This window comes from Macrotis lagotis, chromosome 1 (assembly GCF_037893015.1).
Source record: "Macrotis lagotis isolate mMagLag1 chromosome 1, bilby.v1.9.chrom.fasta, whole genome shotgun sequence".
Taxonomy (NCBI): domain Eukaryota; kingdom Metazoa; phylum Chordata; class Mammalia; order Peramelemorphia; family Peramelidae; genus Macrotis; species Macrotis lagotis.
The window spans coordinates 233,907,486-233,926,048 of NC_133658.1; the positions used below are offsets into that span (position 1 = coordinate 233,907,486).

At 35.8% G+C, this 18,563-nt stretch overlaps 1 protein-coding gene across 1 annotated transcript in view; it reads left to right on the top strand.

Annotated features, from left to right (window-relative positions):
• The window catches only part of NOL10 (nucleolar protein 10), a 123,708-nt gene that overhangs the window by 82,248 nt on the left and 22,897 nt on the right, over window positions 1-18,563 (top strand). The window contains exons 14-17 of the mRNA XM_074209761.1: window positions 5,691-5,817; window positions 12,783-12,862; window positions 13,032-13,130; window positions 14,764-14,853. Coding sequence (XP_074065862.1) covers window positions 5,691-5,817; window positions 12,783-12,862; window positions 13,032-13,130; window positions 14,764-14,853 — 396 coding nt within the window. The remainder of the gene's footprint in view (window positions 1-5,690; window positions 5,818-12,782; window positions 12,863-13,031; window positions 13,131-14,763; window positions 14,854-18,563) is intronic.

Sequence of the window (18,563 nt, forward strand, 5' to 3'; positions counted from 1 at the left end):
GCAGGAGAAGAGCCTCTCTTAGGTGCTCTCTCCAAAGTATTTCAAAAAACTTAAAATTATGACTCTAACTAAATTTTTGAGAGATAGAACCCACAGAAAGATCCAATGAGGTAATTCTCCAGCTCAAGGTAACCTGGAAAATAGTGGAAAAACTGTCTTCCATGGGGTTGGAGTGGTGGGACCGGGCCAGAGAGAAGGAACTTCAGCCTCCCAGGAACAGCCCCAGTGCATCTGGGAGCAGGGGCTCCCGGTAGGTAGCAGAAGCAGTTTCCTGATGTGCACCCCAGGGAGCACCAAGCACAACTTGGAAGATCAGCAGGGAGACCTCTGCCAGAGCGTGAAACCCAGGCCCCCAGTGTGGCCCCAGCAGCCCAGATCTAAGAAACCAGAAGTAGGTCCAGGCAGCTTCACCCTGAGTACTCAGCCCACCAAAGGTAAGAGAGTGGAGGGAGACTGCCAAGGTCTATCCTCTGTCCCTATAAAAGGACTCTGGGGCTCTGACCATATTCAGACCCCGGTTGCAGTCTAGGCCCTGCATAGAGCAGGGACCCCTGACCCCTCACAGCCCCATGGCAGAGGGATGAGCTTGCCATTCACAGACCAGGAGAACAATCAAAGCCTCACACATTGAGATCCTTGTGGGGGTGTCCCAATAATGCTCAAAAGCTCAGGAAGCACCCCAAAACCAGGCATAGGCTGAGGAAATGAGTAAACAGGGAAAAAAAAGGAACCTGATCATAGACAATTACTTTGGTTCCATGGAGGACCAAAATACTCAAACTGAAGATGAGAAAGTTCAAGATTCTACATCTAAAGACTCCAAGAAATATAGAAGGTGGGTTCAGGCTATGATAGAATTCAAAAAAGATTTTGAAAACCAAGTAAAGGAGATAAAAGAAAAATGGAGAAAAGAAATGAAAGAGATGCAGGAAAAACATGAAAACACACACAGTCAGAGGCTTAGTCAAGGAGATCCAAAAAAAAATGCTGAAAAAAATAACAGGTTAAAAACCAGCTTAGGTCAAATGAATAAAACGGTTCATATTGAGGAGAGGAATACTTTCAAAAGCAGAATTGGCTAGATGGAAAAGGAGATAAGAAAGCTCTCTCTGAGGAAAACAAATCTTTTAAGATGTAGAATGGAGATAAAGGAAGCTGATGACTTTGCAAGAAATCAAGACACAATAGTTCAACACCAAAAGAATGAAAAATTAGAAGAAAATGTGAAATATCTCATTGAAAAAAAAACAACTGATCTGGAAAACAGATTCAGGAAAGATAATTTAAATATTATTGGGATACCTGAAAGTCATGATCAGGAAAAGAGCCTTGACATCATTTTTAAAGAGTTTCTATAGGAAAATTTCCCTGGTGTCCTAGAAGTAGGGTAAATAGAAATTGAGAGGATCACCAATCTCTCCCAGAAAGAGATCCAAAAAAAAACAACCCCCAGGAATATTATAGCCAAGTTCCAGAACTCCCAAGTCAAAGAGAAAATATTACAAGCAGCCAGAAGGACACAATTCAAATATCATGGAGCTGCAGTCAGGATCACACAGGGCTTAGCAGTAACTACATTAAGGACTCATAGGGCTTCGAATATACTATTCCAGAAGGCCAAAGAGCTTGGGATGCAATCAAGAATCAGCTACCCAACAAAACTAAACATCCTATTGCAAGGGAAAAGATGGACTTTCAGTAAAACAGGCGAATTTCATATGTTCCTGTTGAAATGACCAGAGCTGAACAGAAAGTTTGATTTCCAAGTACAGGACTCAGGTGGAGCATAGAAAGTGGAGGAGAATGGTAAATTATAAGCTTAATGATGATGTAGTTCTGCATGGAAAGATGATACTGATAATACTCATATGAACCTTCTCATTTAATAGAGCAGGTAGAAGGAGCTTTTATAGATGAAGTACAGGATAGAGCTGAATTTGAAGATGTTATATTGTAAAAATGGAGTCAATGGGTGAAAGGGAAATGTACTGGGAGTAAGAGAAAGGAAAGGTAGAATAGGCTAAGATATTTCATATAAAATATTCTATGTAGCTTTTGCAATGGTATGGAAAGGGAAAGGCAAGGGGAGATGAGGGAACCTTCATGCTCATTGGAAATGGCTCAGAGAGGAATATATACTCAATAGGGTATAGACATCTAGAGGAAAAAGAGAAGGGGGATAGGGGGAAGTGGGGGATGTGGGTGATAGAAGTGAGGATATTCAGACATAACACATTTTCTTTTTTACTTTTTGCAAGGTGCTGGGATCAGGTATGTCTGTCTAGTTCATGGTGTTGGGTGGTTGCTGGGTCACTGAGGTACAATGTGGACTTGGGGCCTCTTGGCCCCAGAGCCGGTGCTCTGTCCTCTGTGCCACTTAGCTGCCCCACAGCACATTTTCGAAGAGGGATAGAATGAAAGGAGAGAGAAAATATAATAGATTGTAGTGGGGAGGAGTGGTTGGAGGGAATTACAATCAGCAACAGCAACTGTGGAAAAATATAGAAGTAACTACTATGATGGAATTAAAGTGATCCATCCAAGACAGAGCTGATGGTACCAGAGCACAAACACATTTTATTTTTTTTCACTTTATTTCTCATGAGGTTTTATATTTTTGTGGGGGAGGGGGTATTAGGTTTACTCTTAAACAAGAATATTTTAGTAATGTGTAATTAAAAAATAAATAAAATCTTTCTTAAAAGAAATTAAGGATACTCTTACATTCATTTAACGTACTATAACAGACTTTAGTTGTCTTTCAGGTTCCAATTCTCCTGTGTTATTTTTGAGTCTTTCTTTCTGTACCCCAATCTCTATTTGTTGGACTGATTCCAAGAAGTGATCCCATTCCTTGACATTTGGCAATTAATTTTTTATAAGGGAATAGTTATCTGATAATACTTCTGTAGCACCAAATGGTAAAAGCAAAACACAGCATAAAATTCATTTGTATTACAATGAGATTTATACAAGTTATCATTGTTTAGTTGTTTTAGCTATGTTTGACTCTTTGTGACCCCATTTTAGGTTTTCTTGGCAAAGATTTGTCATTTCCTTTCAGATGAGGAACTAAAGCAAACTGGGTTAAGGGACTTATCCCAGGGTCTCATAGCTTACAAGTGTCTGAGGCCATATCTGAACTGAGGAATATGAGTCTTCCTGATTGTAGAGCCAGGACTCAATCCACTGAGTTACCTAACTGCAATTATTGTAGAGATGAATTACTGCTTAATTGGATTGATAAATCCTTTATAGGGCATGAATGCTACTTTTGATTCTTTTGGGTACCTCCAAATGAAAGACATGCCATCTTTCTCCACTCCAATACAGATAGCGCCTTTTTTGCAGGTCACAGGTCACACAGGTAATCATTAAGTGTCTGAGGCTGGATTTGAACTCAGGTGCTCCTGACTTCAGGGCCAGTGTTGTATCTACTGTGCCACCTATCTGCTCCCAATACAAGTATCTTAACCTGATATTCTGTCTTCTTCAACAATTCTGTTTGAAGCTGAATTATTTTGTTACTGATAATATAGTGGCAAAGGCCCTCTTTTAACTTCAGTCCCTATCAGTGAGGTTCCTCACTTTTCAAGTGTTTTTGAAGTTTAGTTAGTATAAATTGTCCAGATACCTGTGTTCCTGATTTAATGGATAGCCTTTTTTTAAAATGCTAATTGAATGGAGCACGAATCTAGCCAGTACAGTTCATTATTTATTCATCATTTTCATTACTTTATTGCCTCAGTAACCTCAGATATAGGGGTCCATTGTTTGGAGGCCAATTTACAATGAATTTGATGCACCATGATTGGTTATTTTAGCACTGGCATTTTGTTCAATTTATATACTGATGAATAACTTAAGATTATATTTAGCAGAATCTACTATTATCCTAGAGCAGAGAAAGAAGAGCAGAACTATTGCAAAGATTAGAGGAAAAGACCTTTGTTCATCTTTGGCATGCTCATGACAGTTCATCTCTAGAGTTTTGAGTGTTTTCATAGACTCTCCACCCTGCCTGAATTCTGCCCCTCCTCATGTCAAGCCTCCTGGTTTCTCTGGTTTCCTTCATATCTCAGCTAAAGTTCCTCTTTTGTATCTTACCTTTCCTAGGCCTCCTTAATTTTAAAATTTTTTTCTCTGAGACTATCTCCAATCTATCCTCGTATTTTCCATCAGATTGTACTTAAAAGCAGCGACTGTTTTTTTACCTTTCTTTGTATTTGCTTGTTGACTGACTGACAAGTAAATATACAAGTAAATATACTTATAGCCTTGTAAAGAAAAATAGTAACTCAACTTGCAAGTAACAAGGATTTCAATAATGATAAAACAATTTCTTTTGAATAGGAAAGAAATCTCTGAAAATTAAATTACATTTGCAGTAATCATAGATGGTAGAAGTAATAATACTAAAACTCATATTAGTAATAAAGGTCTGATATATCACTTATATAGTTTTATAGGTTGAAATTCATTCCTCAGTGGCACTTCTGATGGTCAGATGCAGCATAGAAATCAGTTGGATACTGAAAATAAAATCCTTTATGTTCAGTTGGTGCTGCTGGTGCTAGCTCCTTGGTTTCCTAAATTTGCTCCTTTTTCTTTCCCATTTCGACTGTCTTAACTCAAGGTCTCTTTACTTATTATCTGGATCATTGCAATAGCCTGGTAGCTGTTGAACTTCCTTTACAGTCATCCTTAAAATGGCTGCCAAAGTAATTTTCCTTAAGCATAGTTCAAAGCTTTTAGTTGCTTCTTATGTCATTTATAAATCAATAAAAATTCCTTAGATTGGTAATCACGGCCCTCCACATTCTGCCTCCAGTCTGCTGGAGCTCTGTTTCTACTTACCTGTACTATCAAATTCATCCAGTGTTCTTCTACCTCAGAGCATTTGTTCATGTGTTAGCTCACATCCTTCAAATTCAACTGTCTTGAGTTGCTGAGAGTTTGTCTTTTAGCCTGGGTGCTGCCTGTTCATGAAGCATCACAAGGGCACCAAAGGGAAGGGACCTCAGATGTTTCCTAGTTCAGTTCCCTTATTTTACAGGTGAAAGTGATGTGACTTTCTCATCTTAACATGGTAGGAAGTGCCACAGCCAGGATATGAACCAATCTTTTAAGGCAATGGGGTTAAGTGACTTGCCCAAGGTCATATAACTAGGCAATTATTGAGTGTTTGAGGCTGGATTTGAACTCAGGTCTGACTCCAGGGCTGGTACTGTACGTATTAGCCTCCTAGCTGCCCCTCATGCCATTGAAAAACAATATTTTCTGTTTCTTCATTGTATTCTACTTCCTTTTTTTTTTTTTAAGGTGTTTTCAAGGCAAATGGGGTTAAGTGGCTTGCCCAAGGCCACACAGCTAGGTAATTATTAAGTGTCTGAGGCCGGATTTGAACTCAGGTACTCCTGACTCCAGGGCCGGTGCTCTATCCACTGCGCCACCTAGGTGCCCCACTACTTCCTTTTTATAGGTATTTATAAAATTGTCTTATTTCCTCTATTGCTGAAGTAGCAAGTTCTATAAGGATAAGCAACTGTGCTAATTGTTATCTTTGTACTTCAAGCACTTAAACCTGAGCTTCATATTAAGACAGTAAATTTGTGTTGTAGTGACTGAAATTGTTGATTCTGTTAATTATCAGGGTGGTTGTCTAACTTTTTTGTAATGTCTACTCACAGGTTTTGGGTCCTGCTCCTAGATGGTGTTCATTCTTAGATAACTTGACTGAAGAACTAGAAGAGAATCCAGAAAGTACAGTTTATGATGATTATAAATTTGTCACCAGGAAAGATCTTGATAATCTAGGTAAAAAAAAAGTTAAAGTTATGGTTACAAATGTTTTATTTCATTTATTTTATTTCATCTTTTCTTTTTCAAGTTTTCATTTTTCAAGTGGGCAGAGAATAGATATAATTCTCAGCTGTAGTAACATGCTCTCCTTTATAGATTATAGTCACATCTGTTATATCTATTAGAGAGATGAGCAATGGTGCAGATCAGCAGTAATAGTTTTCCTACCTGGCCTTGGAAGTCAGTCTGACCTTTTGTTGAAATCACATTCAATCACATTCAATATACAGTTAATATTTTTGTTTGTTCTTAAAGATGTTCAATTCATGCTTTTTCTTAACATACACAGTCAACTTCCCAATGACTCCTCTCCCAGAAGAACTCAGTAGTCAGTGAAAGCAAATGAACATATTGGCTATGTCTGATAATATAAATTTGACTTCTATATCCATTGCTCACCACCTCTTTGTTTCTAGGTGGGAAACTTGCCTTATCATGAAGTCCTCTAAAGCTACTGCTATTGGTTACTGAAGTGATCACAGAAGTTTTTAATGCTGTTTTCATTTTCATTATTTGTTATATTACTATCATATTCTTTTTCCTTTATATCATTATAATCATGATGTAAACTGTTCTTCTGGTTTTATTAAATCTAATTTTAATTTCATTCCTGAGGTGCCAAACAGTTAAGATTGAATAATGGGGGCAGCTAGGTGGTGCAGTGGTTAGAGCACCGGTCCTGGAGCTGGAACACCTGAGTTCAAATGTGGTCTTAGACATTGAATGATTGCTTAGATGTGTGACCTTGGGCAAGTTACTTAATCCCATTGCCTTAAATAAAGACAATTTTTAAAAAGACTCAATAATGAGAGAAGTTAGCATTGAATTAAATATTTATTTTTGCTAACAATATTAAGAATTAATTATAACTTTTTGTACTTATTTCTTGGTGATGAGAGAGGACCAAAAGTCCTAGAGATTATCAGTAGTGTCAATAGATATATATATTTGTGGAGAAGTTGGAGAAAAATAAGATTTTTTTTCATGTATTAGGTAGAATTCCCTGGCAGTTAGAACAGTCTCATGAGGTAATTTCCTTATCATTAACTCTCCCTTTCTTTTATTTTTTTTTGCAAGGCAAGTGGGGTTAAGTGACTTGCCCAAGGCCACACAGCTAGGTAATTATTGAGTGTCTGAGGCTGGATTTAAATTCTGGGACTCCTGACTCCAGGGCCAGTGCTCTATCCACTGTGCTACTAGCCACCCCTGGTAATTTCCTTATCAATCATTAGAAGTAATCAGATTTTAGAAGACTCTTCAGTTACTTTAAAGCGATGATATTAAGCTCAAATAGAAACGGGACCACAAAACTATACATAAACATCCTCAAAAGCTGCATATTGACTTAGAAAATCATGTTACTATTATCATAATTTTATTTATTTTAAGTATCTCCCTATTTTAATCTAATTCAGCCCATACTGGAGAGTGTTGTGATCCACAGAGTTGATGTTTCTGCTGTAGAGGATATTCCACTTTGAGGGTTGATTTAGATTACATTGCCATTTTTGTTTAGGTTTTTTTTTCCTTTTTTTTTTTTTTTTGCAAGGCAAATGGGGTTAAGTGGCTTGCCCAAGGCCACACAGCTAGGTAATTATTAAGCGTCTGAGACCGGATTTGAATCCAGGTACTGCTGACTCCAGGGCCGGTGCTTTATCCACTGCGCCACCTAGCCTTCACTACATTGCCGTTTAAAAAGAAAAACTATCTTTTAAACCAGGGGGTGATACTATGCCATCTGAATAGAACAGATTTTGAAATACATTATTAATCTCCATTAACTAATGGCTTTTCTGTTGGGTATAGGGTAGCATTTTTCATCTAATAAGCAAACAAGCAGTAAAGACACCACAAAGAGAGAACAAAACAAAAAATCTCACCACCTAAATGTTAGAATTCCTCTTTTGTTCTTGTGTATTTTATCTCTAGAAGTAACAAAATAAAATGTCACTCTATTCCTCTGTATTAAAGAATATACATTTCTATATGCAAACTATAGTCAGAGTTAAGGTGTAAATAAGTGATTCAGAATGGGAAAACTTAAGGAGGATTAATTTTTATCACATGTCTAGACAAGATTTTTTTTTTTGCAAGAAATAGATACACATTACCATCTGTGAATGTGTTAGGAAAAGGATATAATCTTCTAGTGTATCATACTAGAAGTAGCTATTAGGTAATTAAAAGCTCTTAATTTTTCAAAAATGTGCCTTTTGTTTAGCTGAGTCTTTTGCACTTTATCTTCTGGCATATCATATTTATTTTCCTTATATATTTGTATTTTAAAGCTTAACATCTTTAGGGGAATGAAGATATACATTAATTTTTTTAAAAATGTTAAAAATCAGCATTGAAAAAAGAACCCTTTGTGATTACTTCCTTTTATATTTCTAGAATAATAAAAAAATAGAACAAAAGTTTATTAACTGAATGCTAAATTTGAAAATGGCTAGATATTTTTCTTTATTGTTCTTAGGGATTTCATATTGGGTACTTTTAGTGATGGGCTAAGTCTCTTTTTATTGTATGGTTGGGTTTTTTTAAACTACATCAAAAATATTCAAATCTCTTAATAAATAGTTATTTGTTTTGGGTCAAATTCAAACTTAGATAAGTAGATTTAGATAGTACTCTCATAAATCTAACTGTATCTTTGTTAAAAGTAATTCATAAAAGTGAATTACTCTGCAAGAGAAAATGACAGTGAATGTAGAATACTATATGTAATATTTCACTTTCTTAGTTTTGCTTGACCCCCCCCCCCCTTTTTTTTTCTAAGGGATGACATTCTAAGGTGTATGGTGCTAAGGACAATTTATATGGTGCTTTAAGGTTTTCAATGTGCTGATAAATACCTTTTTTATCCTCAACATCTTTGGGAGTTATTATAATACCCACTCTACAGATAAGGAAACTGAAGCAAATAGAAGGTAATTGATTTGCCCAGTGTCTCACAGTTTAGTTACATGTCCAAGACTGGATTTGAACTCAGGCCTACACTTTACTAGCTGTATGAGACCTGTAATTTCAATGATAGACAGTATATCCAATGAGAACACTCCCTCTAATGAAGGTCAGAACTTCATCTGCCACTGAAGGTCATCTCTGCAAATTATTTATAGAGTTGCCTAGAATACTGAGAGCTTAAGCTATTTACCCAGGATCATATACCCACTATCTTTTGGAGGCACAGCTTAAAACTAGGGCTTCCTGGCAACTGTTTTATCCATTGCGTTCTGCTGGGAAATGAAGGCAATGTAAAAATTGCAAGATATTTACAGAATTTTAATGCTTAAAAAAGATAATATATAATTTATGCCTAAAGGGAAAAATGCAATAAGCAGATTTCCACAAGTAAATCCCTTGGAGTAATTAGAAAAATAGAAACAATTATACTTTGTTCTCATTTTCCCCTTATTTCCAAGGTATAAGAAATGGAAATAAATATATTGTTTTGGGGATTAAACCAGGTGGAATAACAAGGCCCAAGCACTTTCAGCAACAACCTACTGTGTCGTCTAACGGAATCTCTGGTTCAGAATTTGACTTTCTTGGGGAATTCAGGGGGCGTTTTGTGTGACAGAGAGGCTTCTTATTCCATGACTTTTCATTTATAAGTAGTAGAGGTGATCAAATTACCATTGAAAAGAATCAGGCACTCTGATTAAAGGACGGGATTTATCTTATGGATAGGATAATTCTATCTGTATCCTATAGGTATATAAGATTTACTTTGCACAGTTTTGATTACTTATATCAAAATTTGTTGTTTTTTCTTTTCCTCTTTTATTTAATATTTTATTCTTCCCCAGTTGGATGTAAAAACATTTGCTTTTCAAATTTTGAGTTCCAAAAACTCTCCCTTCCTTCTCATTGAGAAGACTAGCAATTTGATGTTAGACACGTGTAGTCAAGTCATCACTTTTTAAATCTCTAAACTATTGGTTGTATAGATGCTGAGAGTAAATTGCATCGCAGATGATCTCTTTGAAGGCAGGCTCTTTGTGCCCCAAACACTTAGCATGATGTCTGGAATACATTAGGTGTTTAATAAACATTTGTTGACTGATCAAGGTCAAACAATTTAATATAATTGAATGTTTATTATGTGCCTTTATATAATAAGAGCTATACTTTATATGGGGTTTTAAGATTTATAAAACATTTTATAAATATTATCTCATTTCATCCTCACAACTAAGGCACAGAGAGGTTAGGTTATTGCCCAGGGTATCACAGCTTACCTGATGCTAGATATGGACTCAGGATTGTCAAGTCTAGTGTTTTATCCATTGTATCATTTAGCTGTCTTGTCCTCATTTTATAAATTCTGGTGCTCTATTGAAAACTGTTTGCTGGTGATAATATTTATTATATTTCTTTAAGATCTAAACTTTTTAAATATAGCTTTCTAAAGTAAATAAATAAGGGGCAGCTAGGTGGCACAGTGGATAAAGCAGCGGCCCTGTAGTCAGGAGTACCTGGGTTCAAATCCGGTCTCAGACACTTAATAATGACCTAGCTTTGTGGCCTTGGGCAAGCCACTTAACCCGTTTGCCTTGCAAAAAAACTAATAAAAAGTAATAAAAAAAGTAAATAAATAGACTATATAGGCAAATTAATTACTGTTATAGCTGTCCTTTAATTTTACTCAAATTTTCCAAATTATAACCTTAAAAAGAAAAAAAAGTCCAGAGAAGTATGTGGTAACCAAGGACTGTATCCAGCTGAAAAGGAATAACTTTAAAAAAAATTTTTTTTTGTGAGGTAATTTTTAAAATAATTTAAAATAATTTTTAAAAATTATTCATAATGGCCATAGGGAGCTATTAATATTTTTGAGAAGGGCAGTTATGTGTCCATATCTTTATTTTAGGAAAAAATATTTTGGGAACTGGATATTATGGCAGGGGTGAAAGATGAAATGACTGAGGAAACAAAGGTTTAAACTTTCAAGAATATCTATTTACTAGGCAGTGAATGTCAGTTATTTAATAAACTAGGATCAGACCTCTTCAGCTTAAACCTGGACCCTGAATACAGAGGAACTTAAAACCAATCAGATAAGGCACAATATAACATCAAATAATCTGATTCCTAAGTGGAGGAAAGATTAAGGTCTTTCCAAGTTAGGAGAGAGAGAGATTGAAATAGATGCAGTTCCTTGAAATCAGAAAAGGAGTTGTTGTACTCAATCCAAATGACTGTAAACAATCAAAGGAATGCGAAAACAGTAATTTTTTGATTAGTATGAGACCAGTTTTAAGATAAGACATATAGATTGCTTGAGATATACAACTGAGAAAATTCCTTTCGTTAATCTTTGGATGTGATTGAATTTCTGGTCAGCATAACCTAGGCCCTTATTGAAAACAGCAGATAGAAGTGGTCCAGTTCAGGACGAGATTCAATCAATATCCATAATTGAACAGAAAAGGAACTGAACTCTGTAGAATTGAGTCACTAGATGAAGTCAGTGAACAAGATGGTTTACTCAATTTCCACAATTAGCCACTTGATATCCTAATCCCCTCGATTCCCTCTACAGAGCATAGGAAGGCCAAATTAGGTAACTTGCAGGAATTCAGGTGAGAGGTGATGGAGGCTTGAACTGGAGGAGTCTCTCTGTGAATGAAGAGGAGATAAATCTAAGAGATGTGGAATTAGCATCATTAAGACTTGATGACTGGGGCAGCTAGGTGGCACAGTGATTAGAGCATTGGTCCCGGATTCAGGAGGACCTGAGTTTAAATTTGGCCTCAGATGATTAATAATTACTTAGCTGTGTGACTTGGGTAAGTCAAACCCCATTGCCTTGCAAAAACTGGAAAAAAAAAAAAGACTTGGTGACTAATTGGATGTGGGTGGTGAAGGACAAGGAAAAACCAGTCATAACAATAGTTCAAACCTTGGTGAATAGAAAGATAGTATTGTTCTGAATAGAAAGAGCAGAATTTAGAGGAGGGATGAGCTTGGAAAGATGGTTAATGGGTTCAGTTTTAGGCATGTTATATTTTACTTGGTGATAGGACAGGTAAATAAAAATTCAGGCCCTAATTCAAGAGAGTAGATTAGGACTATATTTCATACATACATACATACATTCATACATATATGTATGCATGTATACATAGGTATATGTGTATATATATATATATATACACACACATATAATTTTATAGTCATATTTGTAAAGATGATGATTCACCTCATGACAGATGAGAAAAGTAGAAAATGACCCAAGCCTGAACTTTAAGGGACAATCATATTTAATGGATGCTAACCCAGCAAAGGAGACATAAAGTTTAGATAAAAAGGAGAAGAACTAGGAAAGACCAATGTCTGTAACAAAAGCCAAGGGAGGAGAGAGTATTCCTAATTAACAAAAGCTACAAAGAGTGAAGTAGGTATAGACAGTGAAAAAAGCCCCATTAGGAGGCAGCTAGGTAATGCACTGGATAGAGCACTGGCCTGGAGTCAGGAGAAGCTGAATTCAAATCCAGCCTCAGACACTTCTCACTTACTAGCTGTCTGACCATAGGCAAGTCACTTAACCCAATTGCCTCGCCAAAAAAATAAGTCCTTTAGATTTAGTAATTAAGAGACAACTGTTAATCATAGAGAGAGAAGCTTCAGCATGGTGGCAGGATTGGGAGCCAGATTGCTAGTGGTGTTGATGGAATGGAAGGTGAAAAGGGAGAGACAACAAATAGAGACAGAGGTTTCTAGAAGTTTGATGGTGATGGGGAAGGGAAAAGATTGCCTCCAGAATCAAATACATATTTCTCTACGTCTCAGTTAAGCCTCTCTGGGTTAATATTTCTTAATATTTAAAATAAGAGCTGTGTTACTATAATGAAATTTAGATGCTATTTTTTCCTTTGAGATTTTTTTTTAAGTTATTTTTTCATTCTTCCTAGGCCTTACACACCTCATTGGATCACCTTTACTCCGGGCATATATGCATGGTTTTTTCATGGATATAAGACTCTATCACAAGGTAAACATATAATTAAGATAAATTCAAGTAAGAAACTATGAATGTATAGTCAATTTTCTCCTACATATTCTCGAAACATGTTATTTTAAAGACTGTCATTGTTCTTTGAAGTTGAACCTCAAATGCTTATTATTTACATTGCTTGCTTTTAAATTTTTCTTGTAAAAAGGTGAAATTGATGGTCAATCCATTTGCTTATGAAGAATACAGGAAAGATAGAATTAGACAGAAGATAGAAGAAACTCGTGCACAAAGAGTCAAATTAAAGGTAAATATTCCCACTTTTGAATCTTACTAAAAGAAGCAATTCTTTTTTAAAAGGTTGATTTCACAAGACTATATTATATGGTTGTATCAATGCAGTATATTGTTTGTCTTTTAAAGGTTGGATTTGTGAAGAGCATCAAATGACATCTTTACAAAAACTCATTTTTAGATTGTTATTTTATATAGGAGTCCTGTGCATAGTGGACAGAACTTCCTGTCTAGGCCTGGTACTCTATCTACTGTACCACCTAGCAGAATGTATTTATCTATTTAAGCAAAATATTTTACTTTTGTGGGTGGGCATAATTTATAATTAATATCTAATTGTAAGATTGGAAATTTGTCAAGAGAGGATGGTTTTAATTCCTTCTAAGAATATCTGATACTACCCTCTTGAGTTTTCACTTTTCCTTCTTCCCCCCTCTTCGTTTTCTTCCTCTCCCTTTCCTTCTTGGCCTCCCTTTCTCTCTTTTTCTCATAACCATTTCTTATGTACCTTTGATGTACCTCTCACTCTTCTTGTTCCACTTCCTCTCCCTTCCTTCTTACTTCATCTCTCTTTCCCTTTCCCCCCATTTTCTTTCTTTTTCTCTCTGTTTTTGATTTTTGTTTCCACAATGGCCACCTCTTTATGCACCTTTTGATATTTTAGCACATTTGTCTTTGACCATGGGAAAAATGCCTAAGCCTACATACAGTAATTGGTAATTGGCCTATTATGTATGTTTATAGATAAGATATTTTTGGCAACATTATTATATATCATTTAGGGGAAACAGAAAAATAATTTATGTTTTGAAGTTGTTTCAAGATGCTCCTGTTTCTTTCCCCTCCCAACCTATTAGTTATTAAAATACTAAATGGAGCAAGATGGAGTAAATTTTTAAACTTAAAGGCATTATTTCATACTATAACCTAAAAACCTAAATTTAAAAAAAAAAGGAAAAAGCCAGCATTATTTGAAACAAGATGATGAACTAGACATCTTCTCTGGTTTTTTTTCAACCTCCTAACTTCTCTAGAATAGAAATTATGTACAACTAATAAATATAGCATTATTTGAAGAGTTATTACATTCTCACATAGACTTTCCTTTTGGAAGCCCCAAAACTCTGAAGCAGGATGCTTTTCTTGCCCATAATGTGTTTCAGACCCTTAGTCTCATCTTAGGTTTCATATAACTTCTTCTAGTTTGTCCTGTATTCTGGACCACAGAAATCGGGGGGGGGGGGGGGGATAGCATCTTTTATGCTATCAGCAGCTCTTCTGACAACTTTTTTCTAATTCCTGCTGTAACCAATAGGTTAGTAAATTTTTAAAAAATGGAATTGTTGTTGATAAAATTACCTTTTATAGAACTTTTTCCCTCTAAAGCCAACTTTTTAAATTACTAGACAAAGGAAAACTTGAATTTGACACCTAGTAATTTTGTGAACATTGACAAGTCATTGAACTTTTCATTGCCCCCTTGCAGCTCTCTAAAATTACTGGTCTGTGTAAGGGAAAGGAATTTTTTACCATGGCAGTTTCCTATTAATGAACTCACAAATACATATACTAATTCTCCAAAGCTAATTTTTAAGTTTCTAAGAGATTATATTCTTAAAAAACAGTTGTACTCCTTTTTCAAATAGAAACTACCAAAGGTTAACAAAGAACTGGCCCTGAAGTTGATTGAAGAAGAGGAAGAAAAGCAACAGTCTGTTTGGAAAAAAAAAAATAAGGTAAGATTATTTTTAAAAGAGGAGAGTCTTGAGTGGATTTTGTTTTCAAAATTATCATGCTCCTTCTAGAATATATTAGACAATGTGTTTCTCACTAGATTGTGAAGATTTATTTGCTTTGTGGAGTCATCCCTCCCTGGATTTTGGAGCTAGATCATATGGTTATTTTTCATTTTCTTTACTATGCTGTTGACTCCTTTTTCATTATTTTCTTACATCATTCTCATTTCTTTTCCCAATTTTTCCCCCCACCACTTTTATTTGATTAGTAAAACATGTTTTTGAGTTCTTCTATGACCTGAGAACAATTCATAGGCTTTGTCTATCAGTGCTCTGATTTGTTACCTTATTCTTCTGAGTTGGTGTTTTTTTTGATCTCCTTTATCATCACAACTTTCTATGGCCAAATGATTTTGATGGGGTTTTTTTAAATCATTTTCCTGCTTATTTCTTGAGTTTTAACTTCATGTTAACTTCATGTTAAAGTTGAAATCCGTGGTGGTATCACTGTTTTTAAGCTTCAGATTCTTCATACTTTCAGAACTTCCAGGGAAACTATAAATTTTTAGTTCTTCTAAGGTGGTATGATCAATAAGGTGTCATGGAGGTCTGTGTTTTGGTCTGTGAGCAACCACAAGCCCTCTCTTCTAGCCTGGATCTGTGACCAGGGTCCCCACTCTTTCTAATGCCCTTCCTCACCTGGGACTGGGAACTGAAACCATGTATAGTCCTATACAACAGAGTCCTGCTCCTGCTGCCAGCAAATGGTCCCTTGAGATCTTCTGATGAGTTGTTCAGCCTTCTTATATTATCTGTGAACTGAGAGCTCCAAAAACAACTCACACTGCTAAGTTAGTCATCTCCAAGGCCTTCTGCTGACCTGCAACCTGCACTGGCTTCTGCTCCACTCTTACCGTGGTGCCTCCTAAGTTGTCCTAGACTATCAAAAGTGTTGCACCTTGATATTTGTTAGTTTTGCCTTTGCAGAATTCATCTTGAGACATTCTTTCAGTGTTGTTTGGAAGGGAATATGGTAGAGTACAGGCGAAGCCCTATCTTTTCCCTAATGTCTTCTCATAGGGTATACAGAACTCTTCCTTCATCAGGCCAGTACTGATTTATTAGGCATTGTGTTTGATGAATCATTGAATATAGAGCTGTTTTCCATTTACTTAAAGCTTATCTCCAATTTGACTATAACTGTTTTTGGATTGATCTCTCTCTTAAGTGGAGCGTGGAATTTCCTGCATTGTTAAACATATAGTATTGAATCTAATTTAATTTTTTCTGCCTAATGGTAATCATGATATTAGTTACCTTATTCTGCTGTAGTGCAGTAGTAGTAGTCATAGGTTAGGGAAAGCAGCATGGTTCTGTGATTATAGCACTAGATTTGGAGTCAGAAGATGTGACTGGATTCAAATTCAAGTAAACAAATTACTCCCTATGTGACTTTGACAAAGTACTTTCCACCCTCTGGGAATTCTATGCCATTTCTCCAAAATGTAATTGAAATGGATTCTTTAGTATCCCTTCCAGGCCTAAGTTTTATATTCCTGTGGTGCTTATTTATTTTTTGTGAGTATATTTTGTGACTTTTGGTCTTTTCTTTTTGTTAGCTATAATTTCATTTCTTTTTCAGTGTCTTAGTCTCAAGCAGTGCTTTTTTTTTTTGTTAAGGTTTTACAAGGCAAATGGGGTTAAGTGGCTTGCCCAAGACCACACAGCTAGGGTAATTATTAAGTGTCTGAGGCTGAATTTGAACCCAGGTACCTGACTCCAGGGCCAGTGTTCTATCCACTGCGCCACCTAGCCACCCCCAGTGCTCTTTCTAAACCACTAGTTACCTTATTTTATTATTGTCGAGAGCTCATCAAACCCATACTTGTTAGAACTGTAGTTGTAGAATTGCAATTAGGATTTGAATGGAGGCCTATCTTTAGAAGACTGTATGAACTTTGTGAAATCTCTTTTTTTTCCCCTACTAGAAACTTTCTGATAAATTATAATAATCTGAATTAGTGGTCTGGCTAGCCTTAATTTTCTCCCACCACAATATTTTTTCTTAAGAAATAAATAATATTCTTTATTTTTATAGTGATCACTTTTTTGTTACTAGAAATCCCCCCTTACTATACAATTTCTGTAACCAGTGAACTGTCCTGTGTTGAAATAAATTCTTATCTGAAAAAACAAGTGTTATATAATCTTGACCAAAGATCATACTAGTTCAGATTAACAAAATTCTTTAATCAAAATTCCATCAATAATTTAAGTAAAAGCTTTTTACAAAGCTATTGATAATGGAATCTCATGCCATTCTTGAGGAAGATCAAGAAATGTGGAATTTATAATGACATAATTAGCTGGATTCAAGGACTAGTTTGATGACCAGTTGCATTGTTGCTAATGGTTCAGTTTTCATTTTGGTAAGAAGTTTTTAATGGAATGCCTCAAAAGTTTTGATTTAGCCTCATTTAGCATTTTGTTAAGAGATGGCATGCTTGTAAGACTTGCAGGTGACAGTATATATGTAAATCTTCTACATAAAAACCAGATGTAACAGTAATTACTATTTTAATACCTTCCTTAGCCTTAACTTCCTCAGACCCCACTTTATGAGTAGTTGCAGTTTTCATCTATTGATTTAGAAAAATACATGACAATAAATATAAATTATTCACCCAAAAGTAGCTTCATATACTTAAAAATAATAAAGTATATTATATGCAGACATATTCAGCCTAGAGAAGGAATGTTCACATATGTATTCACTGACTTTTGCAGTTACTCTGGAACTCCAGAGGTTAGGAACCACTGATCTTTAGGATAAAATGCCATTCTCAAAGATTCTTTGAACTTCCTGTTTAGATTATTTCCAGCATGATCAAACTATTAGGTATCATCTAAACTCCATGCATTCATGAAGATCAAATCTTTTGCTTGGAATACTCTTCCTTTAAGGGGCAGCTAGGTGGCACAGTGGATAGAGCACTGACCCTGGAGTCAGGACCTGAGTTCAAACCCAACCTCAGACATTTAATAATTATCTAGCTGTGTGACCTTGGGCAAGTCACTTAAGCCCATTACCTTGCAAAAATAAACCCCAAAATATTCTTCCTTTTAATTTCTTTGAGTCCTTATTTTTCCTTAAGGATAAGTTAATAATGTATGGATTCTTTAACTATAGTCTTATCTGACCTCCCAGACCAAAAGAATTCTATCCTTTCCCAAAGATTTTTATGGTACCCTCCTTCTTCCCTGTATTGTCCCATCTCGTGCTCATCTCTGTTGAGGATAGGATCTGTGTAAGGTTGTATTTTTATATCCCCAGTGCCTTCCACAGTCCTTTGTACATTGGAATAGAGACTAAATTTGTGATTTCATTAAGAGCTCTCTAGATGGGGAGTTTTGTGGGTCTGCAGCATAACCTTAGGGAATCAAGACTTGTCTTGGGCCATATAGACAAGCTGTTGTCAGAGCTGTGACTTGAATACAGGTTTTCCTTGTTCTGAGGTTGACTCTTCATCATTCTGTGCTACTTTGCTGCCTCGCACACAGATATTTGAATGATTGTGTCAGACAGCAAAGATGAGAGTCAAGTCATACCAATGAACTAGCAAGCTATCTGTTTCTTTTGGTTTTTGCAAGGCAGTTGGGTTGAGTGACTTGTGTATGTTCACACAGCTAAGAAAGTATTAGGTGTCTAA